This window comes from Heterocephalus glaber, unplaced genomic scaffold (assembly GCF_053883595.1).
Source record: "Heterocephalus glaber isolate CG9 unplaced genomic scaffold, H.glaber_assembly_v1.0 deba00001497, whole genome shotgun sequence".
Taxonomy (NCBI): Eukaryota; Metazoa; Chordata; class Mammalia; order Rodentia; family Bathyergidae; genus Heterocephalus; species Heterocephalus glaber.
Window position 1 is genome coordinate 8,524,880 of NW_028258320.1, and position 24,544 is coordinate 8,549,423.

Genomic DNA, 24,544 nt, shown 5'->3' on the forward strand with positions numbered 1-24,544 from the left:
TTTTTCCTACTTTATTGTAGACTTTCCCCTCATTTTATGTTAATTCCCTTTATTTTAATTAGTCTTTGTCTTGCTATTTAGGAGACTGGAGAGGCTGGCTGGTGGAAGGGTGAGCTGAATGGGAAGGAAGGAGTGTTTCCAGACAACTTTGCCATTCAGATCGGTGACCTGGATAAGGACTTTCCTGTAAGCTTCTGTTTTCAATGATAATTCTTTAACATTTTGCCAGTATTTTTTCAAAAACATTTTTTCACTGTTATTGAATAATTTTTATGAGGGAGTTTCATAAAATTATATATTTAGATAAAAGTTATTTGAATTAAAGTAAAACAAAATATTTCAGTTCTGTTCTTATAACCCTTCCCCCACACTATATAGATGTACTAATGAGTTACTTTAGACTTATTCATAATTTAAAAAAAGAAAAAAGGTCTTTGGATGGTTGGATAAATTAGTAATTTCTCAGATTAAAAAATCTGTATTTTTAAATTGTTTAAAAAAATTTTTTTTGGTACCGGGGATTGAACTCGGGACCTTGTGCTTGGGAGGGAGGTGACGGAACCACTGAACTAAATCCCTGGCCCCTGTGTGTATTTAATGTTGAAAAACTCAAGTTTATTTCAAGATACCATGAAGCAAAAATTTTTGCCTCTTCATAGGATTTAATATTTCTTTATCAGTTTTCAAAGAGAGTCATTTTTCAGTGATCTTTTGCTTGATCCTTTTCCCCCCAGAGGGGATGTAACTGAGTTTATGATACAGAAGGAAAGATTCTTCAACAATGGAAGTGCACTGCAGGACAGACCACCGGATGTGGCATAGGCAGTGCAGCATCTCCGGGCTTCACAGGCTCCTGTTCAGGTGCACGGACTGTTGTTACGCTAGGGAGGCAGAGGTTGTCTCAGTCGTTCCTTTGCTCCGTGGTATCCAGCATTGATTCAGCCTTTGGTATAGTTTACTCTTTACACTTTTTTTTAATGAACATTTTTCTGCTTTTATTATGTGTTTACATATTATTGCTTATCATGTATTCTTAATTTAGATTTTTAAGGCATTAAATTGTCTTAAAAATGAATGAAAGCTTATAAATTGAGGCAGAGACCATTTGTCACCTTGAACCTTCTCTTTGAGAGTTTTGAAGAGTTAAGAGTGAAGTCTGTTTACTATTGCTCTTATCATGTTTTATTAAACAAGTCCTCTCTTCCCCTGTCCTGATGTCCATGCTATGCTCTGTCCCTGCGTTGTGAATGTAATGTATTTAGGAATCTCAAGCTACAGAAGACAGGATGGAATATTCTCGCTTAAAAAGACTTTTTAGATTATCTAATCCATTGATAACTTTAGAAATATTTGACTGAATTTTGTCAAGGAGGCTATTCTCATGGAATCAGTTTGTTCAGTGGCCTTCTGTGGGATGGTTAGAATCTTAACATTTTATCATTTTTGGCAAGGATGAGCTAAGGAGAGCTCCTCATATTAAATTATAATGATTAGAATTCAACTATAATATGTAATTGGTTGACCATTTTTACCATTGTTATGTTAACAGAAACCAAAGAAACCACCACCTCCTACCAAAGGTCCAGGTATGTAAAAAAATATATTGTTCAGTTTGCCTTTCTTCATATTTTTATATTCCAAAATGGTAAGACTGAGTTTAAGGTAAACCATTATTTTTTGAAGACAAGGACAATATATATAAAATTGTCTAGCTTTATATAGAAACTGAGTGTTCATGTGCATTATTATCTATCATTATTTTTTAAAATACAAATGATATAAAATTGGTATCTTGAAAATATTTGGATACTTTAGTTATATGAGATGTTGAATAAAATTGAGTTTAAACCTGTTTTATAAAATAATGTATTGATTGGCCAATTATTCTACCTATTTTTATTTGAACAAAAAATTTCTTTATAACAAAGTATTAGTAGGTACCTACATATGATTAGTATTGTACAGCTTTTGTTTCCGCACTCTTACCTTATATACATTATTATATGGGTAATTACATACATATAATAATGTATATAAGGTAAGAGTGCGGAAACAAAAGCTGTACAATACTAAGAATCCCTAAGGGGCAAATTGAAGTCCAGATGAAGACATTCTTCTAAATTCTCAGTCTTCATTGAGTATCAGAACCCATCAGTCTTTTATTCCTTTGCTTGTGCATTGTGTTATCCACACTGTACATGTGATTGGCTCCCTGGGTTTTATTTCATTTCATTCTTCACAGGTACAGATCGCTAGGTGCTCTTTTGGGGGTTGAGCATTCTTCTGGTGTTCATTGTTGGTCCCTCTGTTCCTCCAAGCAGAACCCTTCACCTTTTTAAATAAAACTCACTTCTTAAGGTCTCAAGCAAATACTAGTATTCTTGTACCCTTTTTTCAGAGGTCATGTTAAGGGTTATATGAGACATATGAGGTATTTTAGTTTTTTAAACAGTTGAATAAATTATGGTACATCTACAGGTGTCTTCTAGGGTTAAATGTAGAATGTGGCTATTTCCACAAATTCTCTCCCTAAATTTCTGATTTTTATGTAAATTTTTTACTTCTTGAAAGATACATTATCTTCTAGAATAATCCAAAGCTGAGCTCCCGCTTGTTTTCAGCTTAATGTTTGGTGACCTAATTCCAGGGCAAGGAAAGCATAAATTAAAAGTAATTTTTGTGCAGGTTAGGATTGTGGGCTTCCTATAAAGCTATACTATTTAATATGGCAGCCACTAGCTACATGGGTCTTTTAAAATTAATTAAAATTCAATGAAATACATAAAATCAGTTTCACAGTTGCAAAAGTCACATTTCAAGTGCTTATTAATCATATATTGAACAACACAAAAATAGAACATTTTCACCATCAGAGAAAGTTCTGCTGCACTATAGTGTGGCAGAGGATATGAACTCTGATTCCCAAGTTTGACAGAGAAAGAAGTGGGATCACAGAGTTGTTAGAGTAATAGTGATATTGGCAGGTCCCGGATTATAAATTGAGCCGAGTGATTCTGGCACATTATCCTTTCTCTTAAACCGTGGTATCTCCTGATGTTATTTTAAACTGTTTTTTACTTTTTAGTAGTATATTTGTCTCTCTGCTCTAAAGTTATTTTTGAAGGTGTTCAGTTTGTGATTTTATACCTCTAGCTCCAAAGCCTGACATGTTAGCTGCAGAAAAGAAGCTTTTGCCTACAAAGCCTGAAGAAAAAGGTGAGACTGAGTCACCCTTTTCTCTGGTCCTTTCTTTCATTATTTTAAAGGAATGTGTCTTTTTACAATGGGTCATTTATACCAATTTTTGGCAAGTTTATACTTACTAATGTTTGAAGATTTCTGGAAGGGGGAGTAGTTTATCAAGATTGATAGGAAATTAAGCTTGCACTCAAACTGATTCCAATTTACGTTGCTTAAAAATTATTTCTTCAGTAGGATGTAGTACTTAATTATAGTTATTTCAAATAATATATAAAGAAATTAAGCTTTAAAAAACTGACTTTGTATTGTTTTAATCGTGTTTCAGTTAAATTGTTTTTGCTTTTTTGAGACAGAGTCTCCCTCTGTAATGCAGGCTGGCCTTGAACTCACTAGCCCAGGCTGGCCTTGAACTCAACAGTGATCCTCCTATCTCAGCTTCCCTAGTGCTGGGATTACAGGCGTGCACCAACACATCTGGCTAGTTAGGATGTTATGTGACACTTGAGTTCCTACTGCATTTGGTTCTTTACATTTCATTTTCAGAATGTGATCTAGATTTAAATCTAGGTAATTTTCTGCTTATAGTAAAATTACTTGTGGTTATTTTTTGAAGTAGAAAACCATCATTAAAAACAATGAATGCTGGGAACATACTAAAAAGTAGGCATTATTTGTTAATCAGAACATTATTAGTGGTTTCTGTCCCCATCAAAGTTAACACTTTTTTGGAGATGGGTATTTGAGCAGGGTCTCACTATGCAGCCCAGGCTGGCCTCAAACTCATAGCAAAAATCCTCCTGCTTTAGCCTCCCTAGTTCTGGGACTACAGCCAGTGCCACCATGCCTGGCAAAGTAAATTTTTAAAACTACTTCTGTTTATCAAAGTGTAATTTTTAAATCAGGCATGGTGATGCACACCGGTAGTAACTAAACCCTTCTCCTTCATAAGCTGTAACTAAACAATGCTTACATATACAGATATAGAAAATGAAAATTCGTATCTGTCTCTGCCTCACACTTTTCCAGCCCAACAGAACTTTAAGAAATAGAAAATCTCAATTGTTTTGATTAGTAACTTATTGAATATTGTTTGATCACTAGATGAAAAGTCACTGCTGGAGCAGAAACCTAAACCAGCTGCTCCACAAGTCCCACCCAAGAAGCCTACTCCACCCACCAAAGCTAACAGTTTGTTGAGATCTCCTGGAACAGTTTTCCCAAAGAGGCCTGAAAAACCAGTTCCTCCACCACCTCCTTCAGCCAAGTAAGTCTGCCCAACTTTAAATTGGCTCATTGACTGACCTTCCTTTGGCCCAAATGGCTCTGTTACCTTTCTAAATCTCAAATTAATTCCTTTGAGTATTTGTTCTCTATAGATTGCAGTATTTCTGTTAAATGTTAATCTCATATTATCTTATATTCATAATATATGGATACACTGACATTTTTTACACTTCTGATTTATTGTGGTCAGTTTTAAGATAGAAGTTTATGCTTCATGAAAAATTTTTTTACAGAATAGAAAGTAATCAGTATTATGTTATAAAATCTTCAGTGTTAACAATTATAACAGTACAATGTTAAAGATCACCACAGTGTAAAAGCATCGTATTTCACATTCAGGTGATTTTTGTGTATGCTTGTTTTTCTTATTTCAGGATTAATGGAGAAATTTCTACCATTTCATCAAAATTTGAAACTGAGCCAGTATCAAAACCAAAGCTAGATTCTGAACAGTTGCCAGTTAGACCAAAATCAGTAGACCTTGATTCACTTATAGCAAGAAGCTCTAAAGAAACAGGTAAGTCAGTATGGATAAAAGTAGTGTGCTTAAAAAAGTGGTCAGTATAGTTTTAGAAACTAAGAGATTTGTGTATGGGTAAATATAGAGGAAATTTGTTTAAAATTCAGTAGCCAACCTAGAAAAATAAACTTGAAGATAAGTTGGGAGAGTTTTTAAGCTTCTTCTTGGTCAGAGGATTCTTACTTAGCAGATCGCAAAAGTGGATATAAGTTTTCATAGTGGTCAGAGGACTTGAAATGAATGTTCAAGAAGCCACCCATGGATTATTCTGTGTCTTCATAGTGGGATGAGAGATATACCACTGTCAGTCAGATACGAGGACAGTTTACTTTTAAGGGTTTAAAGTCAAAGTGACTAAGACTTTCTGTGCCAACACTAGTTTATATTTGGTAAGACTTTTTAAACATTTTCTTTTAATCTAGAAATACTTTTGTTTCCAATAGAGGATATACTTTTTAAAAATGGCTGTAGGTAACAGTAGGCTTTACTTCTTTTGCTAAATGTTCTTTCTTCACATTATGACTGATTTTTCACCTTTGTCTAGTCTACACTTCTTTCTGATTTTTATACCCTATTAGTTGTAAAAGTGAAAAACTTGACACAGGTATCTTAAAGTTCTCCCTGTTTAAAGTAGTACACAAACATTACTTTGTGGTAATGATTATTATTTTGTGTAGTGCTTTCCATTTGTTTGTAGCTTTTTACATTTGTCAAAGCACTTTTCATACATGTTCTCTTTGCAGTAACTCAAGGAAATTGATGTTATTTTTCCCCTAGGTTATGTAAGCTGTAGAGACACATCAAATGTGCACAAGCACATAAGTCAAAAGAGAAGTCTTTAAATTCTTTCATATAAAGTGCCCTATGATACTCTTTTAAAAATCTTCAGTGTTAACATTTCATATTTACATTGAAACTTCAAAGCCATTTAGTTTCTTTTGGGGCGGGGGAGTCACTGTATAGTAAAATACACTATCTTATTTCATTTTTCTTGCATCTTTTTAGTTTGCCAATGCAAAGGGTCTGTTTTATCATGTTCACGACGGGGCCACAGTTCACATGTCTGTCTGCCAGGCAGCTCTGAACCACCACTGGGACACACATGACTGTCCTGCACTGTCAGTGCTACAAGCTGCCCGATAGGACTGTCATTGTCATGCATGTATCACTGGTGGTTCAAACTGGCGGGAACATGTGAAGTATGGCCTCTTTTCAGTCTTTTGTTTTTGTTTTTGTTTTTTTGGTACTGGGGATTAAACTCGGGTCCTCTCGCTTGCGCAGCAGGCGGTGAAACCACTGAGCTAAATCCCCGGCCCTCTTTTCAGCCTTTTGACTGGATATTTCCTAAATCTGTTTGTCATGTATTCGGGTCCTGTCTGCTGTGGGTGATGCCATATTCATTAATTTTTGAGAATTGAGATGTTGATTATAGTTTAGACAAAGTTATTGAAAAATATATAGTATGTCTTATCTGCTGAAAATTCACCTTACTGTTAGACAAAAATGAAAAAAGCCTTTATTTTTTTCTGTAGAGGTCAGAATTTTAAAATACAATATTACCAGGTATTTTGATTAAAATTTAGTCAGAAATGTGTTTTCAAAATTGATAGTTGAAGAAAGCAGATTTTTTTGGGCCCTATTGTAACTCTGAAAACAAAAAATATCCATTGGTATTATAGTATTTTTTGAATTTCCACATTTTTCTGTAATTTTTGTAACAAAAACCTTAAATCTTGATGGAGTCCTATTGGGAATGAAAGAGTCTCATTTAGTACCCGTGTTTTTCTGTTATTTTGTACATTTTCCAAGTTACAAGGTAGTGGAAATATTTTTTAAAATTTAGGTAAAACAATTTTTTCCTGTTTCAAAACTTGTTCTGTGTACATTGACCAACAAGCTTTGTTTGCTTTGCTGCATTTCTAGTAGAAATAATACACACATCAATTTCTAACTGTTGGTGATACACAAGTCCTGTTGTTTAACTTTATTTTGGGTTCCCTTTTTTTTTCTTATATCTATAGAGGTTATTTGATACTCATGGAAATGAAGCTTTGTGGAACAGAGTTTGAAAACTTCTAACTTCTAGTTTAATTATTTTTCTTTAATAAGTAAGGAAATAATCTAGAGGTATGACACTTAACACAAGTCAGAATAGGAACAGCCAAGTTCTAAGCTTCTGTCATTTCTTCTGCTTCCTTAGGCTGACTTTGATTCATCATATATATATACTCTGTTAAGTATATATATTTCTCAATTTCTCAGAAAAGAGAAATTGAGAATTGAGTTCATGTTGAGAAGCAAGTATTTACTGAGCTCTTTTTACATTCTCAGTAGTATTTTAGACACAGGTTGTATGCTAAGATAAAAGGCACAGTTGCTGATAGCAAATAGCTTCTGTCCTCTTTGTTTCATGAGAATGGCACATGTTCCAAGCATAGGATGTGTCTCCCTTCTCCCAAATGATTTTTTGAGATGCTCTTGGAGTTTGGAATATTTACATACATGTGAGATATCTTGGGCATGGCACCCAAGGGTAAACATGAAGTTCACATTTGAGAACCGCCTCAAATTTGGCATTAATGTATAGTTTATATTTTTTAGCTTAGTTTCAAGTTACACATTTTTAAAATAATGTATAAAACTGACCAATAAGTTTCAGAAAGTTTAAAACACATGAAAACCTCTTAAGAGTTCCATTATTAGGTACAGTAATAATTTGAGGTGAAATGATACAGTGGAAAGTATGCTGAATTTGCTCTTAAAAAAACATGGGTTTTATTTATTAGCTGACAGGTCCTAGGTGAGTTGTCTAAATTTATTTTCTCTTGTTCAGCTAACAATGGAATGATTTATTTTAGCTACTGTACCTAGTAGAATACCCAACATTGACATTATTATAAATGGTTGTTTTCCTCTGCCCTCTCACCCTGCTCCCTCTATTAATACATTTCATTCTGTTTCTCATATAAAGAGTTATAACTGCCTGATGTTATTCTCACATAAAATTTTCCTGTTTGTAAAGCTACATATAGGCATTTATATATGTATATAAAATAATAATATATGTAAGTATGATTTCTGGCTTTTGTACATATAAGAAAGTCACTCAGAATACTCAAGTTGTTGTTCTTTCTGATGGCATGAAATAGCTTAAGTTTCCCCACATGTATTCTCATATATATATATGATACAGTGCTACAAATTTTAGAGCTTTTTAGGAATCATATTTTAATTCTTTTGTCTTTTTTGAAATACATCATCATATATTAAAGAAAATCTCATTGCCAATACTGGTTAATTATAAATTTTATATGAACCAAATATTTCTAAAATTACAATTTTTCTGAGATGTAAAATTACTTTTATATTAGTTTGGAAATACAAGATAGAAAATTTAGTATTAAGATAGCTATTACATTGAGAACTTAGCTGATGAGGCCCCTTTTTAGCATTTTATATCTTGATTGTTGTATTTCTTCCAGAATTTATGGTGGGGTTTTTCTGTTGAGCAGTAGACACTGTAAAAGTGATCTTGCATCTAAACACTAGGAGTAAAAAAGAGTTTCTAATGTTAGTTTTCTTTTTCATATTCTAGACTATCACATAAGATTTTTATGTACAATATATGTGTATGAGATTTTAAAAGTTGTATTGAATCATTTCATTGTGAGATATTTAAAAATTTTTGGCATATATATATATTAGGATTAAAATTTACTCCTTTATTGTAATTATGGTCATACACTGAAGACTAGGACTTGTCTCCAAAGTGGTTTAATTTTAGTTACAAGTACATTATGAGATGTTACTGTATTGATTATAATTGTGGCCTCTTAAAGTGCTAAGCTGTGCTTTGAGAAACTGTCTTGGTGTTATTCATTGAATAATAAAACAAGGCTTCTTTAAGCTTTATATTGAACATAATACTAGTATTAATTTTTCCTTTTGAAAGTCAAAGGAATAAATCTAAAGTCTAATACATATGTATGTTTAGATAACCTGCCAGAGCTATGATAGCTATACTAAACATTGAAATGCTTCTAGAACTGTTCCTTTTTCCTGCTTTGTAAAATAATTTTTTTGGTTTAGTCTTTTTTCTAGACATTCCTATCCTTGACTTTTCTTTCCAGATTTTGTTTCCTAGCCTGTTTGCCATGTTTTCCTTCTTTCGTGTCAGGAAATTATCCTACCCTTCTCCATTTTGGTAAGATAACAATTTATAAAAGAAGTCAAAATAGTATATTCAGTATAAATAGGTGGTGCACACTGAGTTTTTTTCTTTGTAATTTTACGAAAAATGTACATGTTTGTTTGTCTATTCTAACCCTTTTGGTTTTCCATTTTAAAAGAAAATGAAGTTCATTTTGGAAATTTAATTACACTTTAAAATATTCTTTTGATAAAATATTTTTTTAAAAATTGACTACTTAAGAATGAGATTCTTTTCTCCAAAAATTGGATATTTCACTTGGGTTAAACAAAAATTCCATGTCTTCCCAGCAATACACAGAAGTATAAGTGCCTAGCAAGGTGACAGATGGGATTGCAAGACCTAAGTGATTGTCACGCCTCTTGTGCCATGCGTGTAATGCAAACCCATTCTTATCACACTCAGGTAAATTTGGAAGCATATAGAGCTGTCCTGAGTTCAAAATGTGCACTGTCCATCTTACTAACCTCATGGCTTAAGTGGAGAACCTGTGAGAGTTTTAGAATGGTAAAATTTTGTCATGGTGTTGTAGCCCCAAACTGGACATATGGAAGGCACTTACATAAACATGGTGTGCTTTGTAAATCTACATTTTACCCTTTCACTTTCATTTCTCTTAGTTTCTTCCATGTTTTTCTGTTTGTTTATTTTCTGCAAGTTGCTTTAATATGCATTTGAAAATAATCTCTATAGGTGAAAACAATTGGGTTTTACTTTTCAGAATGTTTTTTGTGGGTTATCATTCATATTTACAAGTAAGTAAGCAATTTTTAACCCTTGGAACTACAAGATATTTTTAATATACCTTTTAAATACTGATTGTTTTCTTTAAGGTGTTTACAGATAGAATAATATGTATTTAATACATATTTAAATGCAATCTCTTAACTGGGCATGATGGCATTTGCCCATAATCCAGCACTCAGGAGGCTGAGGTAGGAGGCTCACCAAGAGCTTGATAATGAGTTCTAAGTTCAAGACCAACGTGAGCTACATAGCGAGACCATGTCTAAAGAAAACCCCCACCCTAAGTCAGCTTCTTTTAGATTATATAATGCATTTTCCACTAATGTCATATTTATTTCTTATCATGGTTCGTTATATTTTATAATTTTAGACAATTATGAAAGCACTTAAGTAAACATATTAGAGCATTCTGATGTAGTAGCTTAGTGGTTTAATCCAAGAGAGAACACACAAAGTAATCCAATGGGGGAAAATTACTAGTCAATCAAGGCTTTCAGTTCATTATAAAACACATTACTAAACAGTGATACCTCTTCTTCTCCCTTACCTTCATGTCGTCTATCCCTTAAACAAAATTCTCTTAAGTTACTTTGAATATAAAGTTTGCTGAATGATCGTTGAGAGTATCTTTGGTACTGGGGGTGAGCCAAGTGCCTTTTGCACTGAGCTACTTCCCCAGCCCTTTTGCAGTTCTGAGATGAGGTCTTGCTAAATTGCCCAGGCTGGGTTTGAACTTGTAATCTTCCTGCCTTAGCCTCTCAGAATGCTGGGCTTGCAGGTGTGCAGTACCATGCCCAGTTTCCTTAGGTGTCTTTTAAGGAGCAACAGCACACTTAGTTGGGACATCTAAATATCTTAGGTATTACAGCCATCTGGGCAAATGATGATGAGAAGGATGAATCCAGGCCTAGAAGATTAGAAGAAAGATAACCTGCTGCCATGTGGGATGTTTTAGCTGTGGTTAATATTCCTACTTCACAGTGAGGGCTGCAGGAAGGTTATATTGATAAGAATTTACTGTGGGGTTCTTGTGTTGTATGTAAATATCTGAGCTCAGAGTTCAAGAAGCTCCTGTAGCAAGAGCTTCCGGATCGTAAGGCAAGGCTGTGTATAAAACCTCGTATATTACCCCATTGTTAAAGGATATGAATTACCTAGATTTGTCCTTAACTCAAATTATTAGGTCTAAGATAAACTAGCCTTTCATGGAAGGGCAGCAAATTGATGATCTATATAGCATTTTCCCTAGTATTTGATTTGCCTCCAATTTTAACTCTTATGATTTCTAACCATGGTAACGTTTGAGCAGAGGTGCAGGGAAATCTGAACAGTTTGTGTCCCAACTGTAACATCTCTTACACACACGAAGCCACATAAAATTACGCTTTCATTTAACCTCGAGGATAGAAAGCAGCAGTGTGCTGCATATAGGCGAGTTCTTCAAATGTGAATATTAGTCCATCACTTGAAGTTTAAAACACATTTTACTTGGAAATCTTGGGTATGTTGTAATTAATTACTAGTTTAAGTGAATTGTGGTGTTTTAAAAAGAAACAAGAATTTAGTATAGTTTTATTTAATGCTGCTATAATTTATAGTACAGAATCATCTTGCAGTAAATTTTTGCTGAGGCCTCTCAGTGTCTGTTGGAAACATAACCTTTCCACAAAAGTCTTGTACTATAAATGTTTCAGGTAAATAGAATTCTTTTTTAAAGAGTGTGTTGTTTTCCAAATGCATATGAAAAGCACAGATCAACTTGTGAGCCCTTCACAGTAATGATACTCTTTTAATTTATAATTTGTTCAAAAGCCAGAAATATGTTTTTGCCTTTTAAAAGGTGCAGTTATCTCTTAGTATATAATGTTTATTTCTGTTCTCTAGATGTTGTAAATTTTGATGACATAGCCTCCTCAGAGAACTTGCTACATCTCACTGCGAATAGACCGAAGATGCCTGGACGCAGGCTCCCGGGCCGCTTCAATGGTGGACATTCTGTGAGTTACTCTTACAGTACCAAGGGTCCAGCAAGAGGAGATGGGGACAGGGCTCAGAGCCATGCCTGGGCTTAAATCCTGAAGACAGCTGTTATACCCACATGGCAAATGCTAGCATTTGAGGAAATACAAGGAAAGAGATACTCATTTCAACACAGGGCCTGGAGTAGAAGCTTACAGAAGCAGAACTAAGGAGTTGGCCTGAGAAGCCTGTTTAAATCTACCTGTTCAGCAGTGATGATAGATCTTAAGTAGTAGATACTTACTTTTGGAAAGAATGAGAACTTTTTTCCCCCCTGAAATTGTCAGTGCTTCTGTAGTACTTATCCTGGTATCTAGAGCAGTAGCTTCTTTTCTTGATTTCTATTCATTGCCTGGAATATGGGTCATACTTTAATATTACCAAACGAGGTCTTAATGCATTATGGTGCTTTTAAGTTACCTAGGTGGAGAAAATTTTGTTGCTGTTCGGCAAGCTGTTTTTGCCTTCAAGTTATGCAAATATATTACTCAGCGTGAAATAATATAACATGCTGTTAATGGTAATGGGATATCAGGAATAGTGGTAGGTGAAAACAAAGTGGTAAAACTTACTTGCTTTATCATCCAAATGCTTACTACAGTTTCCTTCTTTGGTCTGTTCTGTCTCTGATTTCTAAAAAATCATTTAGCCAACTCACAGCCCAGAAAAAACCTTGAAGTTACCAAAAGAAGATGATAGTGCCAACCTAAAACCATCTGAGTTCAAAAAGGACACGTGCTACTCTCCAAAGGTACCATGAATTGCATGCTAAGATTTCTGTAGTTTCTAGGATTCCTTTTGAAGATCGCAAAGAAATTAGATAATGGGAAATATCTGATTTGGAAATAAGGGAATAAGGTAATTCCTGCTGAGAAATTTGAGTTCTTAAACTTGTTACACTGTTCTCTTTAGATCTGTTTTAGAAGAGCTTATATTATTTTAAATGAGTAGTATATTACATAATTCATAGTTTTGAAGGCATAGGACTATGTATCTCTCACAAAGCGGAGTCCCACACCTAGTACAGAATGGCAAGAACAATGGGCTGTCTGTGTTTGAAGCTGGGGGAGCTTTTTGAGGGGAGATTAATGGCAATGTGTCTTACTGTTGTAAATTTTTTCTAATTTAAACATTCACTGTATATTTTGATTATCCCTTGTAATCGGGAAGATCATTTTCTTGCTAAATTAGTCTTCAGTTTTGTTCCAGGACTCTTGCCTACTTTTCCAGTTTTTCACATGTGCTCAATTTGATGCTCTTGAGCTGTCAGCAGTCTGTTGAAATTTTTCTAAAATGACTTTCTGTTATTTTAGTGAAACACCAAAAAAGTTGCAGCCTGTGGACTCATTTTAATGCCTATTCCATGAATTTCTTCAATATAGAGGCTTCACTAGGCAAACCATCCGCAAAATAAATCTGATGAACATTTTTATTTGTTCTTTAAAAAAAAAAAGCTATTGACTTTTTTCACACTATTGATTGCAGATTTGTTCTTTGGTGGTTTTTCCAGTTATGAACATCAGACTACTTTTTCAATTTCTAAATTCTCCATTTGTCTTGATGTACAGGTTGAGTAGTCCTTGCCTGAAATGTTTGGGACCAGAAGTGTTTCAAATTTCAGATTTTGTGTGGTTTTGAAGTGTATTTGCATATATACACTGAGGTTATCTTGGGATTGGGACCCACGAGTAACCACAAAATACATTCATTTCATATACTCTTCCTTCACATAGCCTAAAGGTGATGGTGTACAGTGTTTTTAGTTTGCCTAGATTTTACCTGGGGTCAAGCATGGGATTTTCTACTTGTGGCTTCATGTTGTTGCTCAAAAAAAATCTAAAAAAGTTTTAGATTTTTGAGCATTTTTGATTTCCAGCTTTCAGATTAGTGATACTTAATCTGTATATATTGTTCATTTTGTTATAAAATCTTTTGGACTTAAATACAATAAATATAAATACAAATAACATCAGAAAAACTCGATTACGTTTTCAGCCCTCTGTGCACCTTTCAACACCTTCAAGTGCTTCTCAAGCCAGTGCAGCTGGTTTCCTCACTCCATTAGAAGTCAAAGCTAAAGTGGAAACAGATGATGGGAAAAAAATTTCTGTGGATGAACTTCGAGCTCAGATTATCGAATTGATGTGCATTGTTGAAGCACTGAAAAAGGATCATGGGTAGGTAATCCTGTTTCCTCCTGTGAGCATATTTAACACATGGGTAAAGAATTCTTTCACACTATGCCATAAAGGTCTAATTTGCCAGTCTCTGGTATGAGCAAGTATGTTTTCAAAGAAATTTTCTTTAACATTTAATTTGACAAAAAACTTGGATTGGAAAACTTGTTCCAATAGTTCAATTATAGAAAATGTCCATATATACCTATATGTTCAGGCCATAAATGCTTTAGTTTGACAAAGGAATTAATTAGTCTTGAAAATATTAAGAAAACTATATTGTATTTTAGATTTAGTATATATCTGTACACACTGTCAAACTTAACTACCTTGGGGACTTTGATCATTGTCTCTGCTAGGGTTAAATTGAATGTTTATAGCATAAATGGGTTGAGATAACCTCTAAAGCCTTTAACTCTGAAAATTTTTGATATATGGGATATAGTAGGACATACCCAGCTGAGAGTTAGGGACTTCTTAGAGCTAAAATAAATTTAAAAGATTCCCTACTGCACCCGCCCCCCCTTTAAATAAGGAAATATAGATTTGGAGAAATAAAGCTATGTACTTAAAATTATATAATCCTCAAATGACAGAGCTAAAACTCAACCTCATATCCTCTATTTTTTCAGAGTTCTTTTCTATAATTAGAAGTATTTGAATTTTAAAATGTGACGTTTTCAGCGTAATCTTGTAGCAGCCCCATAGGAATGCAGATCAGAGAGCAGCTCCTCTGACTGACCTTCGGGTGAGGGTGCTCTCCTTTCATGGTGCCTTCGCCTCTGAAGGATTTCTTGGAATAACAAAATTCACAGCCAGAGGCCATGGTACCTAACAGCCCAATTTTAACTGTTTCTTCCTCAATTATCCATTAGTGTGGGAGCCTTTATAAAAAAACAATATTCAAATTATCCAAACTAGATAGTTGTAGTTTGTAGAACATTTTTACAAATGTTCTTAGATGGAAACAAAAGACTGTATATTGAATAACTACTTAGGGTGTATATTATATGTATTATATATATTATCTATATAATATGTATATTACAGATACAGAATTTGTCATTTGATACATATGTCTTTGAATCCTTCATTTTGTTTTGAATTTTTTCAGGGATTTGTCAGTATATATATTAGAAACAATAAGCTTATTCATCAGTATCTATTGAGTACCATCTATATACCAGTTAGAGAACTCTCCTGATTTGAGGATTTTATTGTTTTACACTTGTGATACCAGTGTGCTATTATAAAAATGTTTTTATTAGTGTCTATTAATTATACAGAATATAAGGTTTCATTATGATATTTTCATACATGCATATAACATATTTTGATCCTATACATCCATCCCCTTGTTACCTTCTCTCATGCCCTTCCTCTTGTTGAATAACAGCCTACCATCTGCTTCATTGCCCCTCCTTCATGGGAAAACATGTGACACTAGTCTTCCCAAGTTTGGCTTATTTTGTTAGTATGATGATCCCTTAGTATACTTAGTATAGTTCCATCTGTTTTCCTGCAAATGACACAATTTTATTCTTTATGGCTAATACTCCTTTGTATATATATACCAAATTGAAGAACTTAACAGTAATCCATACTTTATTTTCAGGAAAGAACTGGAAAAACTGAGAAAAGATTTGGAAGAAGAGAAGGCACTGAGAAGCAATCTAGAGGTAATGTGTTTCTCCCAACATTGTGCTTTTTAGACAGTGTGCACTCCCAAATGTGTGACTGCTTCCGCTACGGGCATGCTGTCCTGCATCAGTCAAACACGCCCTGTGTGGTAGCGCTTCATAAATCTCTTGTTGATTTGCTGTCACATTATATAGTTGAACGCTTAACTTCCCTGGGCAGTGTGTGAATCATAACGTATGTACTTGTAAATAAAATAAATATGGCCATTGCCTCTTGAGAATGTCTAGTTCTTCTTTTTTTTTTTTTGGTACCAGGGATTGAACTCAGGTCCTTGCACTTGCATAACAGGTGGTGAAACCACTGACCCCGGCCCAAATATGTAGTTCTTCTTTGATTTATATTTGTCTTTTTCGCTGCAGTTAAATTCATTTGATCCTCTGTCTTTTCCCTGTCCTGTCCTTCCTCATAGGCCCTCCCTCTCCTTTCTCTCTGAGCAGTGACTTCATCTTCATTCTCTGGTGCTGATGACTATTAATTTCATTTAGTTCCTTTATATTCCTTAATTTTCTTTTTCTCTTCATTTTTGCCTCCATTTGTGTTCTTTCTTCTTTATATAGCAGAAAGCTGTATCCTCCCTCTTTTTTTTATTTCCCCATTAAGTTTATTGGTACATTTTAGGTATAAAATACAGTTACATAGTTACATTCCTCGTTGGGATCCTATACCTTTACATGAATATCTTGGTTCTTATTTTTTTTCCACTTCCCCTGTCCTCCACGCCCTTCACCCTTCCCTATTTGCAAAGACTTTGTTTCCATTTTTTTCCTTTTCTCATATTAATTCCATTTCCTTCTTTCCTTTCCCCACCCCTCCCACTTCCCCTTCCCCTTTGCCCCTTTTCTTCCTTTTCACATTATATATTATACCTTTTAGTCCTTATTTACACTTTCAGTTTCTCACACTAGAGAAACTATTCGGTATTTATACATGTGTGTCCTATTTATTTTACTTAAGAGTATCACCTCAATGTGCATCCATTTAACTGTGTCTCTAATTTCTCATTTTTTATGGCTGAGTAGTACTCCATTTTATTAAAAAACCACATTTTCTTTATCCATTCTCCAGTTGATGGGCATTTGGGGTGTTTCCAAGTTTTAGCTATTACAAATTGTGCTGCTATGAACATGGGTGCACATATATCACTGTGGTATGATTTTTTTAATTCTTTGGGGAAGATACCCAGCAGGGGTGTAGCTGGGTCAAATGGGACTTCCAGTCCTAGTTCTTTGAGGTATCTCCATACTGATTTCCACAGTGGTTTCACCAGTCACACTCCCACTAGCAGTGGAGAAGTGTTCCTCTTTTCCCATAGCTTTGCCAGCATTTGTTATTGGTTGATTTCATGATAGCAGCCATTCTTTCTGGAGTGAGGTGGAATCTCAGTTTTGTTTTCATTTGCATCTCTTGAATGACCAGTGATGTTGAACACTTTTTCATGTATTTGCTGTTTCTACTTCTTTGTCTGAGAAATGTCTGTTCATTTCAGATGCCCATTTTCGGATTGGGTCTTTAAATTTGTGAGGTCTGATCTTTTTAAGTTCTTTATAGATTCGAGATAGTAGGCCTTTGAGGAACAGGAGGTGAAGTTATTTTCCCACTTTGTGGTTTGTCTCTTCACACTGCTGGTGGTTTCTCTTGCTGTGCAGAAGCTTTTTAATAAGAAGAGATCCCACTTGTTGATTGTTTGTGCTAGTTTATGGGCAACTGAGGTTTTGTTCATAAAATCTCTTCCTACACCAATGTCTTGAAGAGTTCTACCTAATCTCTGTTCCAGCCAGTTCAGAGTTTCTATTTTAATATTTAGATCTTTAATCCATTTTGATTTTAGTTTAGTGCATGGTGAGAGATATAGGTCTAGTTTTAGTCTTTGGCAAGTTGAAACCCAATTTTTCCAGCACCATTTAGTCAAGAGGCTATCTTTCCTCCAGTGAGGGTGTTTGGCTCCTTTGTCGAAGATGAGATGGCTGAGTGTGTCTGGCGTTGTTTCTGCATCTTTTAATCTGTTCCACTGGTCCTCAGGTCTGTTTCTTTGTCAGTATCATGTTGTTTTTATCACAGTAGCTTTGTAGCATAGTTTCAAGTTGGGGCTTGTGGTACCCTCTGCCATGTCTCTGTTACCTAGAATTGCTTTTGCTATTCTGGGTCTCTTCTTATTGCAAATAAATTTTTGGATTGTTTTCTCAAGGTCCATGAAGTATGCTGCTGGGATCTCAGTTGGAATTGCATTGAATCCAAATAGCAATTTTGAAAGTATGGCCATTTTCACTATATTAATCCTTTCTGCCCAGGAGCAGGGAATGTCTGTCCATTTTCTGATATCATCTTCAATCTCTCTTTTCAGAGTGCTATAGTTTTCAGAGAAGAGGTCTTTGGTTTCCTTTGTTAGGTTGATTCCTAGGTATTTCAGTTTTTTGGATGCTACTGTGAAAGGAATTATTTGCCCTATTTCTCAGTGAGTCTGTCATTGGTATAGAGGAAAGCTATTAATTTTTGTGTGTTGACCTTGTGTCCAGCTACTTTATTGAATTTGGTTATTAAGTCTAGAAGACTTTTGGTGGAGTTCTTGGGGTCTTCTATATAGAGTATCATGTCATCTGCAAATAATGACAATTTGACTTCTTCATTTCCTATCTTTATTCCTTTTATTTCTTTCTCTTGTCTAATTGCCATGGCTAATGTTTCCAAAACTATATTGAACAAGTGTGGTGATAGTGGACATCCTTGTCATGTTCCTGATTTTAGTGCGAAGGATTTCAGCTTTTGACCATTTAGTATGATACTGGCTGTTGGTTTTTCATAGATGGCTTTTATCAGTTTGAGGTAGAGAACATCTATTCCAATTTTTTGTAGAGTTTTTATCATAAATGTATGTTGGATTTTGTCAAATGCTTTTTCTGCATCTATGGAGATAATCATATGGTTTTGTCCTTGGCTCTATTGATATAGTGTATTACATTGATTGATTTGCATATGTTGAAGCATCCCTGCATCCCTGGGATGAATCCCACTTGATCAGGGTGTATGATCTTTTTGATGATCTTTTGCATTCTATTTGCCAGTATGTTATTAAGGATTTTTGCATCTGTGTTCATTAGTGAGATTGGCCTGTAGTTCTGTTTTTCAGTTTGGTCTTTCTCTGCTTTGGGGATGAAGGTGATGTTTGCTTCCAGGAATGTATTTGGGAGTATTGGTTCCCTTTCAATTTCATTGAAGAGTTTAAACAGTATTGGCAGTAGTTCCTCTCTAAATGTCTTGTAGAATTCAGCAGTGAAGCCGTCAGGACCCGGGCTTTTCTTAGTTGGTAAGTTTTTAATTACATTTTCAATTTCATTGGTTGATATTGGGTTGTTTAGAATTTTTAGGTCTTCTTTGTTCAACTTTGGTAATTCATATGTATCTAGGAATCTGTCCATTTCTTCTGTGTTATCCATCTTATTGGCGTATAGGTTCTGGAAGTAGGTATTGATGATCCTCTGGATTTCTTCTGGGTCTGTTGTAATTTCACTGTTTTCATTCCTAATTGCATGGATTTGGGCCTTTTCTTTCCTTTTTCTGATAAGGTTGGCTAAGGGTTTGTCAATTTTATTTATTCTTTTGAAGAACCAACTCTTGGCTTCATTGATTTTTTTTTTTTTTGTATCGTTCTCTTAATGATTTCTGCTCTATTCTTTATAATTTCTTCCCTTTTATGAGCTTTGGGTTTGCCCTGCTCTTCTTTTTCTAGAAGCTTGAGGTTCAGCATGAGGTTGTTTAATTGGGTTCATTCTGTTTCCTAATATGTGTATTCACTGCTATGAATTTCCCTCGTAAGACTGCTTTCATTGTGTCCCATAGATTCCGACATGTTGTATTGTCATTGTCATTTAACTGAAGGAACTATGTGATTCCTTCTTAATTTCCTCTGTGACCCATTGGTTATTCAGAAGTGTGGTTTTCAATTTCCACATGTTTATGAAATTTTTCCAGTTTCTTTTGCTATGGATCTCCAATTTCATCGCACTATGGTCTGCTGATATACAGGAGATAACGTCAGTTCCTTTGCACTTACTTAAACATGTTCTATGTGTGAGTATGTGGCCTATTTTGGAGAATGACCCATGTGCAGCTAAGAAGAATGTATTCTGATTTTGTGGGGTGGAAGACTCTGTAAACATCTGTTAAGTTCATTTGTTCAAGAGTTTGATTGAGTTCTAGTATTTCATTACTTATTTTTTGTCTAGTTGATCTATCTATTTGTGACAGTGGGGTATTGAGGTCCCAAACTACTATTGTATTAGTGCATATATGATTTTTTATGACCGTTAGTATTTGTTTTATATAGTTAGGCACACTAGTGTTTGGTGCATAGATATTTATGATTGTCATCTCTTCCTGTTGGATTGTTCTCTTTACAAGGATGTAGTGTCCTTCTTTGTCTCTCTTAATCAGTGTTGGTTTGAAATCTACTTGATCTGCAAAGAGGATAGCTATTCCTGCTCTTTTTCGGGTTCCCACAGCATGGAGTAATGTTTTCTACTCTAACTTTCAGTCTGTGTGTTTCATTTTGAATTAAGTGTGTTTCTTGTATGCAGCATATTGTTGGGATTTTGCGTATTGACCCATTCTGCCAGTCTATTTCTTTTCATTGGTGAATTGAGACCATTAACATTGATGGTTATAACTGATACATATTGCCTTATCATTGTCATGACTTTGTCTTTTGGTTGGATTCTCCTCATTTACATTTAATTTCTTGTCGCGGCTGATAGGTTCATTCTGCTGTGCTTCCTGGGGTTGTGATCCTCATTGTCTGTTCCTAGGATATTATCTAAAATTTTTTGGAGTGCTGGTTTGTTATTCATGAAGTTCTTAAGGTATTCTTTGTCATGAAAGTATCTTATTTCTCATCAATTTTGAAAGATAGTTTTGCAGGGTACATCAGTCTGGGTTGGAGGCTGTTTTTCTTTAGGGCTTGGAATACGTCACTCCAAGCTCTTCTTGCTTTGATGGTTTGAGTTGAGAAGTCTGCTGTGATTCTGATGGGCTTTCCTTTGTATGTGATTTGTTTCTTTTCTCTAACTGCTTGTAGAACTTTGTTCTTCTGTTGAGCTTCTGGAATCTTAACAATTATATGCCTCTGTGTAGATTTTTTTTGATCAAGGCTATTTGGAGTCCTATATGCCTCACTTATCTGTATGTCAAATTCTTTTCCCCTGTTTGAGATGTATTCTGCCATCACTTCTGTGAACAGTGTTTTTAGTCATCTGCACTCTGTCCTGTTTCTTCTTTAACTCCAATCAGTCTTATGTTATTCTTCTTTGCATCGTGTAGTAGCTGCTGGAATGATTTCTCGTGGTCCCTTACAATTTTAAAGAAATTTTTCTTTTCCTGGTCACTAATAGAAATCTTATCTTCTATATCTGAAATGCTGTCCTCACATTGCCTCATTGTGCCGCACAGATTTTCAATAGAGTTTGGTTTTTTTTGGTACTGCGGATTGAACTTGCATCCTTGTACTTGCAAGCCAGGGGGCGGAACCACTGAGCTAAATCCCCAGCCCCTCAATGGAGTTTTTAATCTCCTGGAAATCTGTTTGTATCTGTTTTATGGATTCCATTTGTTTCCTGTGTTGGGATTCCATCATGTTCCTCAAGTCCTCCATTTTTTAAATTTGTGTCCTCTCTAGATTCATTAATCATGTCTTGCACTATGGGCCCAATCTCTGCTGTTACCTGAGAAATTATTTCTGAATAGTCATTTCTTTTTTTGTTGTTGTTTTTTTGGTACCGGGGATTGAAAGAAATTATTTCTGATTTCGTTTTTTTCCAGATCCTCTTTTGTGGCCAGTTCAGGGAGTCCAGGTGGTTGAGTATCAGAGTGTACCATCTCGTTTCCTTTTTGTGTTGTTTTAGGTGATTTGGATGTCTGGTTTTGAAACTTGTTAAGTTTCTTCTCATTTCAACTTGGGTAGGGGTGGTTGCTGCCAGAGCCTGCACAGCTCACCTCCTGTGTGCTGGTGGGGGTGGTATGGCTGGCCCCGAAGCCTCCTCCTGTTCACTGGGAGCGGCTCACCTCTTCTGTGCTTGGGTCCTTCCTCTTTCTGTTCCCTGTTGAAGTATTTGTGCCCTTTCTCTTTGACCTTGTCTTACGACTTCACCTCATAGAGCAGGAGACAGCTTGGGACTGGGGTGCAGCACTTTAACCCCTGATGCAATGTGTAGTCATGACTGTCTTTATCGCTGAACTGTGTCCATTATCCTGCTTGGTACACATGTCATTCCAGTTATAAAGGTGAGAAAACTAGCATTTAGAGTGGGTAAGTAGCAGCAGTGGAGCCAGAGTTTTGTAATATTTGTATCAGAAGTCACCAGAGGTCAAGTCTTTGCTCTAGGCATTGTTACCCTGTGTAGACTTGGAGAAGTCACTTAATCTGGCTAATCCTTACCTTTTGGTGTTGACATGATATGTGAAGATACTTTGTAAATTAGCAAAACTCCATTTTTACTCTCATATCTGACAAATTATTTGGGGGATACACGTTTGTTTTATAATTTGATAATACTCAGTTTTTTCCCTTTGTGAGAAAACAAAAGCCATCTTTCCCATCTGCCTACCCTCTTGATCTACTTTGTTTTCTCTTTTCATTTGGGATTCATTTGCTATCCAAAACAAAAACAAATCATCTTCCACTCACACATCAAAAAAAGCCTGCATTTGAGTCTAGGATGCTTTGCCATCAGTTTAGTCTTTAACCTTTTGCATTTGAGATTAGGCTTTCTGTAGCTGCTCGGATGTCCCCACTCCACCTTCTGCAGTATTTTCATTGTTGCTGCTGCCACCTTGCCAGAGGTTTGTCATGGTTATGCGATGCTGTGTTCTCTGTGTCCAGCTTCTCTTCCCTTTTTCTTTATTGTAAGCTGAATGTAATGTTCTGTCACTGCTGTCCCATGCCCTCTCTCTGTATGCTCTCTTTCCGTGTTCATTTGCACGAGGGAATCTCACGACGAGCTCCAGGGCATCTTCCTGTAATGTAGCTCTTGTTTTCTCAGGTTCTGTCCCATATGTCTAGCTGTTCCTGTCCCTAAATGTTCCATTGTGAATTCAGCATGCCTCCAGTTAAGTTTATCATTGTCCTCTCTTGATTGTCTGATTTTTTTCTTTTTGTTGAAGGTGTCTGTTATCCTTCTAGTCACACAGAGGTGATACTTCTGGTCTCCTAATTCCATTCACTTTCAGTCCTATTCACTTTGTCTCCTAACTTTTATCTGTTCATTCACAGTATTCTTTTTTTTTCTGATGTTCTTTGTCTTCCACTTGGCTTGTTTGAATTTCATTCTTACCTCAGATTAATCTCTCTTGGCTCAGGTACTTTCAAGAATCTGGTGTTCCTTTGTGAATAGAGTTCAAACTCTTAACTTGGATGTGAGTTTCTTACATTATTCTGGTCCTGCTTTATTTTTCTGTCCTCACTTGCCACTCTTTTATGCCTGAATAGTTAATACCTCTAGAGTTTGCTCTTCCTGTATTTCCTGTGTTGTCTTTGCTTCATCTTCTAGTGCCCATTTCTGTGTTCTTCAGGATTGACTCCAAGAGCCACCTTCACTACACTGGTGGTTCTCTTCCTCTGATTAAAATAGCTTTAGTTTTCTCTCAAATTCATGTCTTCTAGTATGTATAGAGATGTGTAAGTAGTAATTTTCTGTCTTCTCAATGCTTTTTCTTTATTTTGCTCCTTTCTTAGATTGCAGGAAAGTTTGCAGTGAGATCATGTCCTCTTCATCCTTGCTGTAACTCCTAACACAGCACCTCATGCATTTCAGATAGCAGCTAATAAGTTATTGAATTAGTGAGTGTTGGAGGATACCTTTTTTAAATATATCTTAAATTCCCAGGGTGTTACTTGGTAGAAATTGAGAAATTTAAATGTTTTTAGAATTTTAAATGTTTTATACATACATATTCATAGTCATACAAGAAAATGATAAGCAATAGGAGCTAATAGTGTTAAATTTATATATATGATATTTAATTTATCATGGAAATTGGGACGGAAGCCAAATGAATTATTTCTTCTTTGGAGACTCATTTTTCCAACATAGTCAGCTACTGGATGTCTACTGATTTGTGTACTTTTTCCCCTAATGGGTAGAGTTTGACCCTTATATTTGTAAAAGCACGTTTAATGCATTAAATTTTCAGGATCATATAGTTAAAATGAGAAATGATGTTTGCCTCGAGGTTAAAAGTAGTACTTTGAATGTTAGCATTACACAGTATTAAATTATATTGGGCAGTGATAAAAGATGATTAAAAATGAACAGTGAGCATAGCTAGAAGAGAGAGTAGCAATGTAAGTATTTGCCTTATAACTATATTTGTCAGAAACCCAAGTTTGTAAGGAGTATTACTGACTTTATATGCAGGATTATTCTTTCTACTCTTTATTCCTCATGTACCAGCTTTGAGGTAGGAGGAGGATTGTGAGTTTGTGGCCAGCCTGAGCTACATAGCAAGAGCCTGTTTTTAAAAAACAAAATAAAGTTGGTATGATTAGTTAATGTATCTTTGGAAAAAAGACAATACTAGTATATTAGGTGGATTATTGAAAGGTATTTTATCTGAGTGGAGGTTGAAAACTGAGGCTTGTTCCAATCTGGTGCTGCTAAAACATTTAGCTCATGATCATATTAAAAGAATATCAGGAAA

General features: G+C 35.2%; 1 protein-coding gene across 2 annotated transcripts in view; it reads left to right on the forward strand.

Moving 5' to 3' along the window:
• The window catches only part of Cd2ap (CD2 associated protein), a 91,275-nt gene that overhangs the window by 62,541 nt on the left and 4,190 nt on the right, over positions 1 to 24,544 (forward strand). For both annotated transcript variants that reach the window (XM_004846398.4, XM_087184658.1), the window contains 9 exons: positions 82 to 186; positions 1,550 to 1,586; positions 3,154 to 3,216; positions 4,303 to 4,465; positions 4,860 to 5,002; positions 11,847 to 11,959; positions 12,631 to 12,732; positions 13,977 to 14,158; positions 15,774 to 15,837. In XM_004846398.4, coding sequence (XP_004846455.2) covers positions 82 to 186; positions 1,550 to 1,586; positions 3,154 to 3,216; positions 4,303 to 4,465; positions 4,860 to 5,002; positions 11,847 to 11,959; positions 12,631 to 12,732; positions 13,977 to 14,158; positions 15,774 to 15,837 — 972 coding nt within the window. The remainder of the gene's footprint in view (positions 1 to 81; positions 187 to 1,549; positions 1,587 to 3,153; positions 3,217 to 4,302; positions 4,466 to 4,859; positions 5,003 to 11,846; positions 11,960 to 12,630; positions 12,733 to 13,976; positions 14,159 to 15,773; positions 15,838 to 24,544) is intronic.